This window comes from Furipterus horrens, unplaced genomic scaffold, assembly GCF_987537825.1.
Source record: "Furipterus horrens unplaced genomic scaffold, mFurHor1.1.pri manual_scaffold_13, whole genome shotgun sequence".
NCBI classification, from domain to species: Eukaryota; Metazoa; Chordata; class Mammalia; order Chiroptera; family Furipteridae; genus Furipterus; species Furipterus horrens.
In genome coordinates this window covers 33617599-33631450 of record NW_028327183.1, presented here as the reverse complement: position 1 = coordinate 33631450, position 13852 = coordinate 33617599, and the positions used below count along the sequence as shown (strand labels likewise).

At 42.3% G+C, this 13852-nt stretch overlaps 1 protein-coding gene across 3 annotated transcripts in view; it reads right to left on the bottom strand.

Annotated features, from left to right (window-relative positions):
* Positions 1 to 13852, bottom strand: part of GPATCH1 (G-patch domain containing 1) — a 40263-nt gene that overhangs the window by 4415 nt on the left and 21996 nt on the right. Inside the window, exons 10-17 of one of the 3 annotated variants that reach the window (XM_090260396.1) lie at positions 13559 to 13763; positions 11550 to 11846; positions 10431 to 10609; positions 10030 to 10157; positions 8644 to 8780; positions 8132 to 8298; positions 1942 to 2218; positions 507 to 614 (exon numbers count right to left, since the gene is read on the bottom strand). In XM_090260396.1, the coding sequence (XP_090116522.1) occupies positions 507 to 614; positions 1942 to 2218; positions 8132 to 8298; positions 8644 to 8780; positions 10030 to 10157; positions 10431 to 10609; positions 11550 to 11846; positions 13559 to 13763 (1498 nt within the window). The remainder of the gene's footprint in view (positions 1 to 506; positions 615 to 1941; positions 2219 to 8131; positions 8299 to 8643; positions 8781 to 10029; positions 10158 to 10430; positions 10610 to 11549; positions 11847 to 13558; positions 13764 to 13852) is intronic. The other 2 variants (XM_090260398.1, XM_090260399.1) reach the window with 2 other exon arrangements.

Below are 13852 nucleotides of genomic sequence, written 5' to 3'. Positions count from 1 at the left end.
AAAATAAATAACTTTAAAAAATAATAACTCTTTAAAAACATGGCACTGCCCTGACTGCTGTGGCTCAGTGGACTGAGCACTGGCCTGCAAACTGAAAGATCACCAGTTCAATCCCCAGCACATGCCTGCGTTGAGGGCCAGGTCCCCAGTTGGGGGTGTGTAGGAGACAACCCATCAATGTGTCTCTGGCACATGGATATTTCTCTCCCTCTCTTTCTCCCTTTCTTCCCCTCCCTCTAAAAATAAATAAATAAAGTTTAAAAAGAAAGCGAAAATAAAAAGCTTAAAGGTCTCTGAGGCTGTAAAGCAACAATTATCATTAAGGCACTAGGTAGAGCAATTAATAGGTTTCAAAATGTGGCTGAAACAGATAAATCCGAAATAAATGTATATGCTTGGTTGGCCTCACGTTGGATTAGATGGGTGGATATAGCACAGACTTATCATTTCCCAGGGGACACTCTGGTGCCAGTGCAAACAGGTGAACCAAGGAGCTCTCAACTCACTGGGACAGAAGACGGGAGGCAGCCGCGGGCCGAACTCTCCTCTTTCATCAATCTGCATCTTCTGTATCATGAAGGAAGGTGCAGGCTTCTGGGGGGCTGGCTCACTAGCTGGAAAAAAACCAGGGTATTATTTTCATATGTGCCAAAGATTAATGTATTTGAGTCTTTAACGAATGTCTGTTGCCACCAGATAATGAGTGCTTTCCTTCACCACTTTGCTTCACCAGCTCAGCTCACACCAGGTGCTGAGGACACAGGTGCTGCGAACACATGGACCTGGCCTCCGACCTCATGGGCATTAGAGCTGGGAAGTCGGTCACACAAGGGCACCTGCAATCAAATGCACCAGGTCTATAACACAGGGTGGATGTACAGCACACACTCCCGATCACCTGCTACAACCTGAGGGGTTGGAAAATGTTCTCAAAGAAGAGCCATCTGAGAAAAATAAAATTTACAAACAAGGACGTAAGACTATGTCCCAGCTCAGAAAGCTTAATTTCACTCAAAATGAATTATCAAAGAGAAGAAAAACCTGAACATAAATAAATTATCATGTTCACATTAATAATCTCATTCTTTAAGAACAGATGGCTGTATTTTCAGATAGAAGAGCTAAAAATAGAAAAAGTCTAGAAAAATAAGCAGCAAAAGTGTTCATGATGGTTACCTCTGGGAAGTAGGATTCCAAGGGACTTAAACGTTCTATAATTTTATACTTTTAAACTTTAAGTATATATGACTTTGTAATAAAATGTTGGGTTTTTTCCCACAGAAATAAAAAAGAGGCTGACATTTGCAATCACTTTAAGAACAAATAGTATTTTATACCACTATGTAACTTTTTGGTTAAAGGCCCTCAAAAATAATACCCAAGTCCACCACAGACTGATGGGACAGGCAGAGCACTCTAAGACTGAGATGGGAAATTTTGTCCACCCACCCAAGCATCTGAAAAGTCTTCTACCCTTGCAAGTGCAAGACGGCCTTCTGTCCTGTGGCAAAATTCCAGCTGGGGTAAATGGAAGAAGCAGGGCAAACTACTACCCAAGTGTTAGACTCAGTAATGAGGACAGACCCCATCTACCAAATGATAATTGATCCAGAGCATACAATGTGCCCTGCAGAGAGGAAGCTGGAAAAGCCCCTGTATTCTTACTAAATATCCAGTAATCCTAGCATTTCATTATCAACCAGGTTTAGGGAAAAAAAGCTATTTTTATATAAAAATTTTAATATTTTTAAATTCCTCTCAACTAGGATAAGTAGGAAAACCAACATTATCAAACACAGCTATCCTAAAACTATACCAGAGATTTATACTAGATAGATAAAACAAAACTCTGGTCTACCCCAACAAAAAATGTAAAAGATTAAAATACTACTTGAATACTAATTATCCTGGTTTAAAATTACATACTAAATAAAGCAGTACCTGCTCTAGAGACATCATCATTTTTTTCTTGAGATCCCCAAGTCTGAAATACTGATGTACCGTGTGCCGCAGACGATGCTTCTGCCATGCCAGCCTCCCGGAAACTTTGGAAGTCGGCCTCCCCAGTATCCTCCTGATCATCCTCACTGTCGCCCTGCTCATCCTCAGAGGATGAGGACTTTTCTTCAGAGGAGCTGGCAAAAATGGCCTTGAATAAGTCCATGGATGGGCGGCTATCTTCTCCTTCAGTTTGTGAATCCACACCTTTGTTTACCAGCTGTGTTAACAGCGAAATAAGAGTCAAGAATGAAGAAGCAAGGATGAAAGTAGCCAAATGTTCTAGAACACACACACTCATATATATTGATGTTTATATTCATGTACATGGGTCTCCGTATCCACATACTGCCCAACTAAACAATTATCACACACACAGCTTTATTTTTGTAGTATTTCTGATTCAGCAACTGCAGAATGTGTTGAATGGTAGAAGCAGCTAAAATCTCCCGTGGAGACAGGGCATTGATCAGAACTGCAGAGAAAAAATGCAGTAGGAAATAGCACAGTGTCTCTATCCTATTTTCAAGAGTCTATCTGAGCCTTCAAAGATCCAATATTAAAGGTGCTGAAGACAGTCTACTCACAAAAATGCTGAACAGAAAACGGGGCCCTCCATACAATGGGAAGGTAGCCAGGACACATTGATAAAATAGCCACAGAACTTCTCCTTGCAACTACACATCACTCTTCCTAAAAGAAGCCTGATATGGACATTCATGTTAACCAAATAAAGAGCCAGTAACTTTGTACACACTCAACCCAACAAGAAAAAATCAAGGTATGAAGAAGATTCAGCTCCCACCCTCCAACAGCTTATCACCAGACGGACACTGGGCAATCTAATAATACGAGAGCCCCAGGATGGGCCCAAATCACAATCCACTTCAGTCCTTTCATTTTACCACTGGACAACCCAAGTCAGAGAGGAGAGGCCCAAGGAGGGGATCTGGACTCTACTACCCAGCTCTCCTCACTCTCAGTCAGTGGTCCCTCCCCCACACCACACCACCTACAAGGAGCAAAATTACAAATACCCACATGAAGAAAACTGGTACAAGACAGTAGCATTTGTGGTTTTAAAGTAAACTCTTTTCATAGAAAAAATTAAAAGAGGAAAAGTATACCATTCTCCACTAAAAATAACCAGGGCAGGTTGGAGAAAGGACTGATTCTAGAGCTGGAACTAAGAAATGAGAAGAGAAGCCCAGAAAATCTTACTGAGCCAGAAAGCAAGGCCATGCTCAGAGAGTAAGAAGGATATTTCAAAAGGATACAAAAGTCAACCTGAAGAGGTTCCAACTAGCCAAATTAGTATTATTTGAGCATTAAAATTATACGACATTCTTAGTACCACATTTATCCCTTTGGATAAAATAGAGAAAAAAAAATAGTTTGATGAGAAACAGGGTATTTATATTTCAAAGCTCCTAAATACTTACTAAAAATAATAAAGTGGACTTCCGGCCAAGATGGAGGCCTAGACAGACAAGTTTCGTCTCCCTCCACAACTAAGAGAGAATACAACTACCTCAAAACTAGAGACAACCAGAAGTTCCAGAAAACCGAGCTGTATGGAAGTCCAACAAACAAAGACATAAAGAAGAAATACTCATGCAGACAGGGAGGAGGGGCGGAGCCAGGGCGAAAAGGATGCGGTGTGGTGGTGGCAACAGCGGTGGAAGCAACAGCAGCAGCAGCAGCGGACCGGCAGAAAGCAGAGTCAAACATTTTAAAAAGTCAAGAGGGACACCTGGGGAACACTCCCACCACCAGACCGAACTGTGCGGCTCACGGTTCCAGCACTGGACACAATAAAGCCTCATTGCTTCTAACTATGCAGGCTGTGGGGGTTGGGGCGGAGGTGGAAGCTGCTGGTCTCTCAGCAGAGTCCACTTGTTTAGAGGGACCCCACGGTCCTAAAACATCCGCAGACCTACCCACTCTGGGAACCATGGCCAGGGCAACAGCTAGAGAGCCGCCAAGCCCATATGAAAGTGGGAGAAGTGCCTGGAAAAGTGGCGAGTGCTGAGCAAGTGGCATTGTTCCTTCTCAGACCCCTCCCCACCACACAGCGTCGTAACATGGTGAAACAGGTCACCAGTACTGACAAATACCCGAGGCTCCACCCCTTACAACATAACAGGTGTGACAGCTCTACCTAAGACACAGAGGCAAACAAACACAGAAGCCTGTCAAAATGAGGAGACAGAGAAGTATGGCCTAAAAGGGGGTTCCAGTGGGGGAACTAAGTGATGAGGAGATAGCCAAACTAACAAACGAGAGATAGGCAACCTAAGAGATGAAGAGTTCAAAACACTGGTGATAAAGATGCTCAGACTTGACAGATATGCTTAAGTGTGGCAAACACATAAAGGAAGAAGTGAAGGCTATGTATGCTAAATGAAACAAAGGAAAATCCACAAAAAAACCAATGGTGAAAAGAAGGAAACCGGGGTTCAAATCAAGGATTTGGAACATAAGGAAGAAAAAAAGTCAACCAGTACAAAATGAGGAAACAAGAACTGAAAAAAATGAGAAGAGGCTTAGGAACCTCTGGGACAACTTTAAACATGTCAACATCCAAATCATAAGGGTACCAGAAGGAGAAGAAGAAGAACAAGAAGTAAAAAGCTTATGTGAAAAAATAATGAAGGAAAACGTCCCAAATCTGGCGAAGGAAATAGGCATACAAGTCCAGGAAGTACAGAGAGTCCCAAACAAGCTAGACCCAATCTAGATTACTCTATCCAGCGAAGCCATCATTTAGAATGGAAGGGCAAATAAAGTGCTTCCCAGACAAAGTAAAGCTAAAGGAGTTCATCATTACCGTCGTCGGCAGCCGTCCGTCTCGAGAGACGATGGTGTAGCTTCTTAAGAGTCTATCTGCATCGCCGAGAATGGCTGTGCAGTCCGACTCGGGAGTGACATGGTATCTGTCTCCTCCCGTGTTGAATCGACATCCTGCGATGACGCTGAAGCTACAGAGCCTGGGCAGGGTAATATGGAGGGTCTGCTGTTGCCCATGCAGCAGACCCCCCCTCTCTTCGCAGCTGAAGGGTCCAAGGGAAAGACGGAGTCGATACAGCTTGGGTTCAGGTGCGCCGCAGGAGTTGCCGGTGTTGACTACAACGTCAAACCGCCTTAGGGACTCCGGCTCCGGATTTTCTGTCGGGGTTTACTCCCTTAGCCTTTCCCCTGAAGAGGTATGCCGCAAGGCAGCGGAGGTTTTTGGGAGTCAGAGTTTTCCTTCTCTGATGTACCCTGACTGGAAGATCGAACCAGCGACACTTAGCTCGCAGGCCGACGCTCAATCCACTGAGCTAAACCAGCCAGGGCTCATCATTACCAAGCCATTATTATATGAAATGTTAAAGGGACTCATTTAAGAAGATCAACACTATGAACATTAAAATGACAACACACTCACAACTACCACCAACTGAATCTAAAAAATAAAAACAAAACCCAACTAAGCAAACAACCAGAATAGGAACAGAATCATAGGTATGGGGATCATTTGTAGGGTTATCAGCTGGGAGGGGGAAGAGGGAGAAATGGGGAAATAGTGCAGGGACTAAGAAGCATAATTGGTTGGTACAAAATAGACAGGGATAAGTTAAGAATAATATAGGAAAGGGTGAAGCCAAAAACTTACATGCACAACCCATGGACATGAACTAAGTGGGGTGGGATTGCTGTAGGGAGGGGGATACTGGGAAGAGGGGAGCTAAGGGAAAAGAAATTGGGACTACTCGTCGTCGGCAGCCGTCCGTCTCGAGAGACGATGGTGTAGCTTCTTAAGAGTCTATCTGCACCGCCGAGAATGGTTGTGCAGTCCGACTCGGGAGTGACACGGTATCTGTCTCCTCCCGTGTTGAATCGACATCTTGCGATGACGCTGGAGTGTCCTCTCCAGTGAAGCTGAAGCTACAGAGCCTGGGCAGGGTGATATGGAGGGTCTGCTGTTGCCCATGCAGCAGACCCCCCCTCTCTTCGCAGCTGAAGGGTCCAAGGGAAAGACGGAGTCAATACAGCTTGGCTTCAGGTGCGCCGCAGGAGTTGCCGGTGTTGACTACAACGTCAAACCGCCTTAGGGACTCCGGCTCCGGATTTTCTGTCGGGGTTTACTCCCTTAGCCTTTCCCCTGAAGAGGTATGCCGCAAGGCAGCGGAGGTTTTTTGGAGTCAGAGTTTTCCTTCTCTGATGTGCCCTGACTGGAAGATCGAACCAGCGACACTTAGCTCGCAGGCCGACGCTCAATCCACTGAGCCAAACCAGATAGGGAATAAGGATTTGGAAACAGGGAAGTTGCTAAAATCTTGTCAGTAGAAAAAAAGATATCTTTGTTAAACAGGATAACTGCAAGGCACAGGCAGTTACTGGCATCAAAAGTTACTCGGGGCAGCAGATTTATTGGGGGCTTGCTAAAATTATACCTGAATTCCCAAAACCCAGGTCTTAAGCCTAAGAGGTGCCTTCGGCTTGGGACTACTATAACAACATAATCAATAAAATACACTTTAAAAATAAAAATAAAATAATAAAGTGCCTTGACCAGTGTCACTCAACTGGTTGGGCATCATTCCACAAAGTGAAAGTTTACCAGTTCAATTCCCAGTCAGGGCACATGCCTGGGTTGTGGGTTCAGATCTCAATTGGGGTCTGTGTGTGAGGCAACCAATTGATGTTTTTCTCTCACATTGATGTTTCTCTCCCTCTCTTTCTCCTTCCCTTCCCCTCTCTCTAAAAATAAAGAAAATCTATTTTTAAAAAACCCACCTTAAAGGTAATGAATGAGGTTAAAATGATGAAAAAATAATAATATGCAAAATATCAGGGATAAAGAGTGATATTACATAATGATTAAAGAGTCAATTCACCAAAAAGATATAATAAACCTAAATGAGTATGTAATTAACAAGAGAGTTTCAAAATACCTGAAGCAAAAACCACTTCGGAATACAGTCTGGCAGTTTCCTATAAAGTTAAATCTCTAAGTATATATTACCCAGCATTCCCTTTACTAGATATTTGCCCCAGAGAAATAAAATCTTTTGTCCACATAAAAATCTTCACAGCAGCGTTATTTATGATAGCCAAAAGCTGGAAACAACTTTGTGTCATTAAAGCGTGAACAAACCCACAAACTGTGGTACACCCATACAACAAAATTGTATTCAGCAATGAAAAGGAAAGAACTATTATTGCTACATGCAAAACACTGACAAATCTCAAAGGTATGACGCCGAATTAAAGAAGCCAGTCTCAAAAGGCTCCATATGTATATTGTCTAATTCCATTTATGCAACATTCTGGAAAGAGCAAAACTACAGAGACAGAGAAGAGATCAGTGGTTGACGGATCTGAGGTGAAGGAGGATATGACTACAAAGAAACAGGATGAGGAAGTTTTCTGTGATGATGGTACCATTATGTATCCTGATTGCGGCAGTGATTACACAAACCTATATATGTGTAAAAAACTCATTGAACTGCACATTTAAAAAGTCCATTTTTTAAAAGTTGTTTTTCAGTTACAGTTGTCCCATTTTTTCCCCCATTGCTCCCCCCAACCCAGCCCACCCAAAAAGTCCATTTTAATGAAGGTTAATTTCAAAAGTAAAATTTTAAATTTTTAATGAAGTTATTAGAAAAAAAACTTTTTATTTCCAACCTTTAACTATTAAAGTAGTGATTTAAAAGAAAACCCAATGAATGTTTTCTCTATATTCTCCACAAAGGAGAATACTTGTTATTTGGAAAATTATATTTTCCAATACAAAAACAGAGAAGTTTATAACCTCTCCTCAAATGATTTAAGCTAAGACTCAAATTTTTGGACTGTAGAGCAAGTGTTGGCAAACTACAGCCCAGGGGCCAAATGCAACTCACTGCCTGTTTTTGTAAATGTTTTATTGAAACATAGATGTACTCAATTGTTTTCATATTGTCTGTGGGTCCTTTCACACTCAACAGCAGGGCTGAATAGCTGCCACAGAGACTATGGCCAACAAAGCCTTTAATATTTAATATCTGGCCCTTCACAGAAAAAGTGTGCTGACCCCTTCTCACCATAGAGAAAGGTAAAGGCCACAGCGAGCCTGGCAAAGAGAACCAGGAAGCCCAAATACCTTATCTGAGAGTGATTCCTTCACATGCTCTTCCTCTTTATTTACTAACGGACTAGGCTCTTGTTTAAGTGGACCAACTTTTGATCTAGTCAAACTTAAGAATTCACTAATGGAATCGTCCTTCTTTTCTTGTTTAGCCGTATCCCATCTGGATGGTTTTCTTGATTCTGAAAAGTAGGACATAGACATGACATCAGAATTAGCAAGTGAAAAACAAGCTCCACATTACAGCTCTTTAATTCATTCAAGAACATCAGTGAACCTACTATAGGCCAGGCACTGTGCAAAGAGCTGGGGATGTGGCGGGTGCTGAGGCAGAGTACCAACCCCAAACAGGATACCTCTGAACCATTACAACATGAGCCAAGGTATCCACATGAGCAATTCTCTGAGTGAAAGGAGAGTTTGCACTATGTGTACCCTTGGGATTAAAGGACCCTTTATTTCTGTCTCCCAACAGACTATGGGTTGGGACCATGCTCAGCGTATGGACCTGAAGAAGCCCTACTCACTGCTGGGACCTTGATGCTGTGGGACTTTTTCACTTGGTGCTTGAGTTGTAGGTAAGGAAGCTGTCTCTGGGAGTGTCAGAAAGTTGAAGACTGAGTATTTGTCACGTTTCACTCTTGGTAAGCCAACTAAAGTTGAACTGGGGGTTGAAAAGAAAAAATATGAATATAATTTTAATAACAACTGTGAGAAGAAAATCTAATTCCTATAAAGCTTTCCATCTCATGTTTTTCACCAGTAGCACTTCTACATGGCTAAAAAGATCCCCTGAGATGTTTTCACTTGTCAAAGCAGTTTAAGAATTTATAATAGGTGACTTTAGAACCCATTAGTTCTTTCTTGATTATAGTAAGCTAGAATTTAACTTTGAAGATGGATTTACATTAAGGAAAAGTTCCACTGCAAATAGTTGACCCTGACCCCCATGGGTTTGAACTGTGCAGGTCCACTTATATGCAGATTTTTGTCAATAAATACAGAAATGTATTTTCCTTATGATTTCCTTAACATTTTATTTTCTCTACCCTACTTTATTATAAGAATACAGTATGTAATTCATATACCATACAAAATAATCTGTTGACTGTTTATGTGATCCATTAGGCTTCTGGTTAACAGTAGTTAAGTTTTGGGGGAGTCAAAAGTTATACGTGGTGCTGGTCAATGTGGCACAGTTGGTTGGAGCATCATCCCATAAACCGAGTGGTGATAAGTTCAATTCCCGGTCAGGGCACATATCCCAGCCATAAGTTCAATCCCTGGTTGGGGCACACACAAGAAGGCAACCAATCGATGTTTCTCACATCAATGTTTCTCTCCCTCCCGCTCTCTCTTTCTTTCCCTCCCTTCCTTTCTCTCTAAAGGAAAAAAAAAAAAAATGTCCTCAGGTAAGGATAAAAGAAAAATGTTATACATGGACTTCTGACTACACAGGGGGTCAGAACCCCTAACAACCGCATTCTTCAAGGATCCACTGCATACCTAAATCTCCTGACAAAGTCTCTGATTAAACTGTATATGCTTTCTTGTAACGTTTATAATCAAATAAGAAGGTACTAAACTTTTATAAAGAATAAGTAACATTTTAAATGTAAACTGTGTGTGGATCATTGAAAAGGTGGCAAATAGAGAAGCATTAAGTTTCTATAGCTTGACATACATATTTAAGTTTCATATCTTCAATATGGAATAAGTTTGCTATCTGGATGTTTGTTCAGTTTTTAGTAACAAATTAATAAAAGTTATATCTGCACAATTTGCAACTTAAGTATTCACAAGTAAGTTCATCTAGAAAAAGGGAATTTATATGAGTACATAAGAAGAAAATTAGCTTTAATATAGCTTTAATATAATCAGTACTGATGGAAGGGCAGATTTATCCAACTTACTCTGGATAAGGGTCAGGGACATTAAACCTCTTACACAGAAGCTTGTCGGGGTGCCATTCAAATGTGTCTCGGGTGAGCTTCCCAAACATCTTCATCTTCACAGCCGACTGCTTGTCACTGACATCATTCTGGGAAAAGACATCCACTCTGTTTCATCACATGGTCACACAATTGGCCTGATTGCTCTTCCATTTAAGAGTTTTCAAACAATCTTTCAAAATTATAAAACCCGCTTATGCTACATTTTTGCTAAAGTTCATTGGAAGCTAAAAGCTTAAAAACAACTTCTAATTCTACAATGCCATGCATATTATGATCTTTTCACAGAGGGGTTTAAAATATTTGGCTATGCAGTGTTTTAATTTTAAAATGCACCAGGTAGGGGCGTGATGGCGACAGACCTCTTGGTCCCGAGGAACTTCCACTTGATCTGAGTCATCTTCGTCTTTTGCATGAGTGAACCTGGAGGACAAGGTCGAATGGGAAGACGCATACAGCAGGGCTGCCCGAGAGAACTCCTCCCGTTCGCGGCCTCGCTCCCACTCTGTCATACTGGGATCCAGACAATGTTCCAGAGCATCTACGGTACACAGAACAAGAAACCACTTCACTCTTAGAAAAAACACAAGGCTTAAAGAAGAACATCTGGTGGCACCATTGTATTCCTATAGATTTCACTAGAGGAGACAAATCCTCATCCTGGTGGGGAGGTACTGCTCACTCCCTCACAATGATGCTTCTTTTGAATTCCACTGCATATATCAGAGAAAAACATATGGGAACAAATGCCAGATTAAATCTTCGAAACAAGGAAATTGTTACCACTCCCACACAATGATAAGTTCATCCCAAGTACATTCCTAAGTTCTGGCAGAAAAACACTCCTTTCTCTACCTTTTTTTTTTTTTTTTAATTTAATAAATAAACCGTAGGGGTCTGGATTCTTAGCTGAGAGTTGAAGTACACAAAGATCTGCTCTGGGAAACCAACCCCTCTAATTTGCTACCTCTCACAAGCACTACTGCATACAACAGCCAGCCCTCTCCCCAGTCTTGCCATATTTATTTACTTCATAGATCACAGAGCAATTTTTCCCCCATGCAGTGGTTCAATAGCCAACTCACTCTGTAAGTCATATTTTAAACTACGATTTAGGGCTGGATGGTTAGGACTGTAAGATGAAGTGGGAGATAACCTTGTTCTCTCAGCGGGAAATGCATCACTTGCAGAGGTCAAGCATTAGCAAACAGTAAATGGCCTGTAATTCAGCACCAGCCACCACCCGACATGTTCCCTAACTAAACAGCTATCTTTGCGACCTGAGATATACAGAAACACAAGCTAGTCGTTCTTGCTTTCTAAGGTCAAGAACCAGGGCCTGAAATCTTTGCCCTGTTTACAGCAGGACAAAGCAGACACTGGCAGAGCAGGATACTTCAACTTTAAATCTGGGACCAGAGTCAGAATAGCAAGAACCCTGCCCATGGCTGAGACGTGGGGGACCCAGGCCTAGCACTCACCTTTCTGACCCCGTTTCATATTTACTAAAAACTTTTCGTATCGTTTTTGTTTTTCTGGCTCTTTGGCAAAAGGTTTGAAGCTGCTGGCTTTTGTGGTGGCTGTCCCACTGCTCGATGCCACATGCCCAGAACAGTGTCCGACGTCAGGAGAGGGCGGCCGGGACCTGCTGCCTGGGGCACTCAGTGCCAGGCTCCGGGCCCTGAGTTGGGCTGCTTTAAGGTCAGTTGCCTGCTTCATTTCTTTGATTCTCTCTTTATCTTTTTGGGACAGAAATTCTAACACTGAAGCAGCTGAACCTAAATAAAAACCATAACAGGAAGAGATGAAAAGTATTACGAGAAAAATATATTTACATTTCTCTCTACATACATTTTCAATACCACACATGTATGTAATTGCAGTATTTTACATTTAGTGTTTCATCTGTATTCATATTATCCCTGTAAACTAGGCGGTAATAAAATAATGAGACTCCTATTTTACAGCTGGTAAAAATGGAGGTTAGTACTTGGGAATTTATCAGGCCAGCGAGTGGCTGCAGAATGAGGAACCTGACATCTCGACGCCCAGTCTCCAGTGGCCACCACGTGCACAGTCCTGCCCAGCACAAGGTCTGGTCCAGAGCACAGCTACCCATCACACGCATGCACTCACGTCTCAAACACTCACTCAGCACCCTCTCCATCCCAGACACAGGCCTGGGGCCAGAGGGGACGATGCAGACAAGTGCTGCTCTCACTAATAAGGGCGAAGGACATTAAAGAAGCAAAAAATCAACACCAAAGGATTATTATAAGAGGAGCGCTGTGGGAAAAATAGTGCTGTGACTGAGGGTGACAAGGGGGAGCAGGGAGAGGTAACTAGCTTATATGGTGGGCAGGGGAGGCCTGGAAGGTTCCTCTAAAGAGATAATATTTGAAGTAATAACTTATAAGAAAAAAAGAAGGAGCCAAAATATAAGGGAAGAACAGTGGCAGAGGAAACAGCAAACATAAAGAAGGATCCTGAGGGTCAGACAACAGCGGGTTAAGGGAAAGTGGTAGAAGATGTGCCTTGAAGGCAGGCAGGGTTGGATCTATAGACTTGTGGGGCGTCTGGATTTCTCATAAGAAGTACTGGAGCATTTAAGGGGGATAGTGACATAATTTGGTTCACCTAGCTGCTGCTGAGGGGAATGGACCGCAGAGGGCAAACAGGAGAACAATCAGGAGGCTACTGCAATAGTCCAGGTGAGAGCAGACGGGCATCCAGACCACAGGGGAAGCCTCGGAAATGCAGAGAGGTAGATGGAATCCCTGAGCCTACTAGAGGTATAAATAAGAGGACTTACTGATAACTGGGTAGGATCAGGGGAGGGAGGGAAGAGAGGAGCTAAAACTTAGGATTCCCTCATTGTTTTCTGAGCAGTGGGTCATTTGTGGTGCCATTCACTGAGAAGGGGAAGACTGAGGAAAAGCAAGTTTGGGGAAGGAAGTGGGAACTAAGAGTTCTGTTTGGGTCTATTATATCTGAGATCCCTGTTAGGGTCCCAGACAGCAAGTACAAGTTCATCTCTCATCATGTGTCTGCTCCAGCCTATGGGGGATTCTCCACATCTGTCCGTACTTTCACAAGCACTCATTCCTTTCAGGCTTTCAGGAAAAGTATTTTTCTCAGTTCCCCTGAGAAAAATATCCTACGTTCCCAGGGTGTGCAGAGAAAGTGAAGGTACACATGTCCCCGGTCTTCACCAAATTCCTAAACAATTATTAAAATCTGAAAACTGCTGAGCTTAAGACAAGGGTTGTAATTTCAACAACACAACTCAACTGACAGTGGGAAACAACAAGTCTTAAGAAGTAAAGGATGTTTACTTACGTGTGCCATTCACAATAAACAATTTTATCCCCACTGTTTGGGAATACAAAATCATGGAAAAAATTTCAATGCAAAAACATCTTTCCAGTTTGATTTTGATCACTCAGATTATTATAAATTTAGTGAGTTTAATCTTCTCCATGATACCTACCTTGAATAGGTGTTTCTCCTAGCAACTCTCCCCCCTTGGAGGCATTCAGGTGGTGCCTACTGTGTGTTCCTGGGTCATGCATTGGCTTCCCAGCTGACTCTGATAATACTTGAAGTAAGTGGGAGTTGTCTGAGGTTGCAGCTACCACAGGTCTGAAATAATGCACTGGTCGGTAGTCTCTTGGCAATTCAGGTGGTGGATAAATCTTAAAGAAAAAAAAACACATAAAACTCCGAAAATACATGCTGCAAGATGATCATATTTGACTTAACAAAGAAAACCCGTTACCTCTGA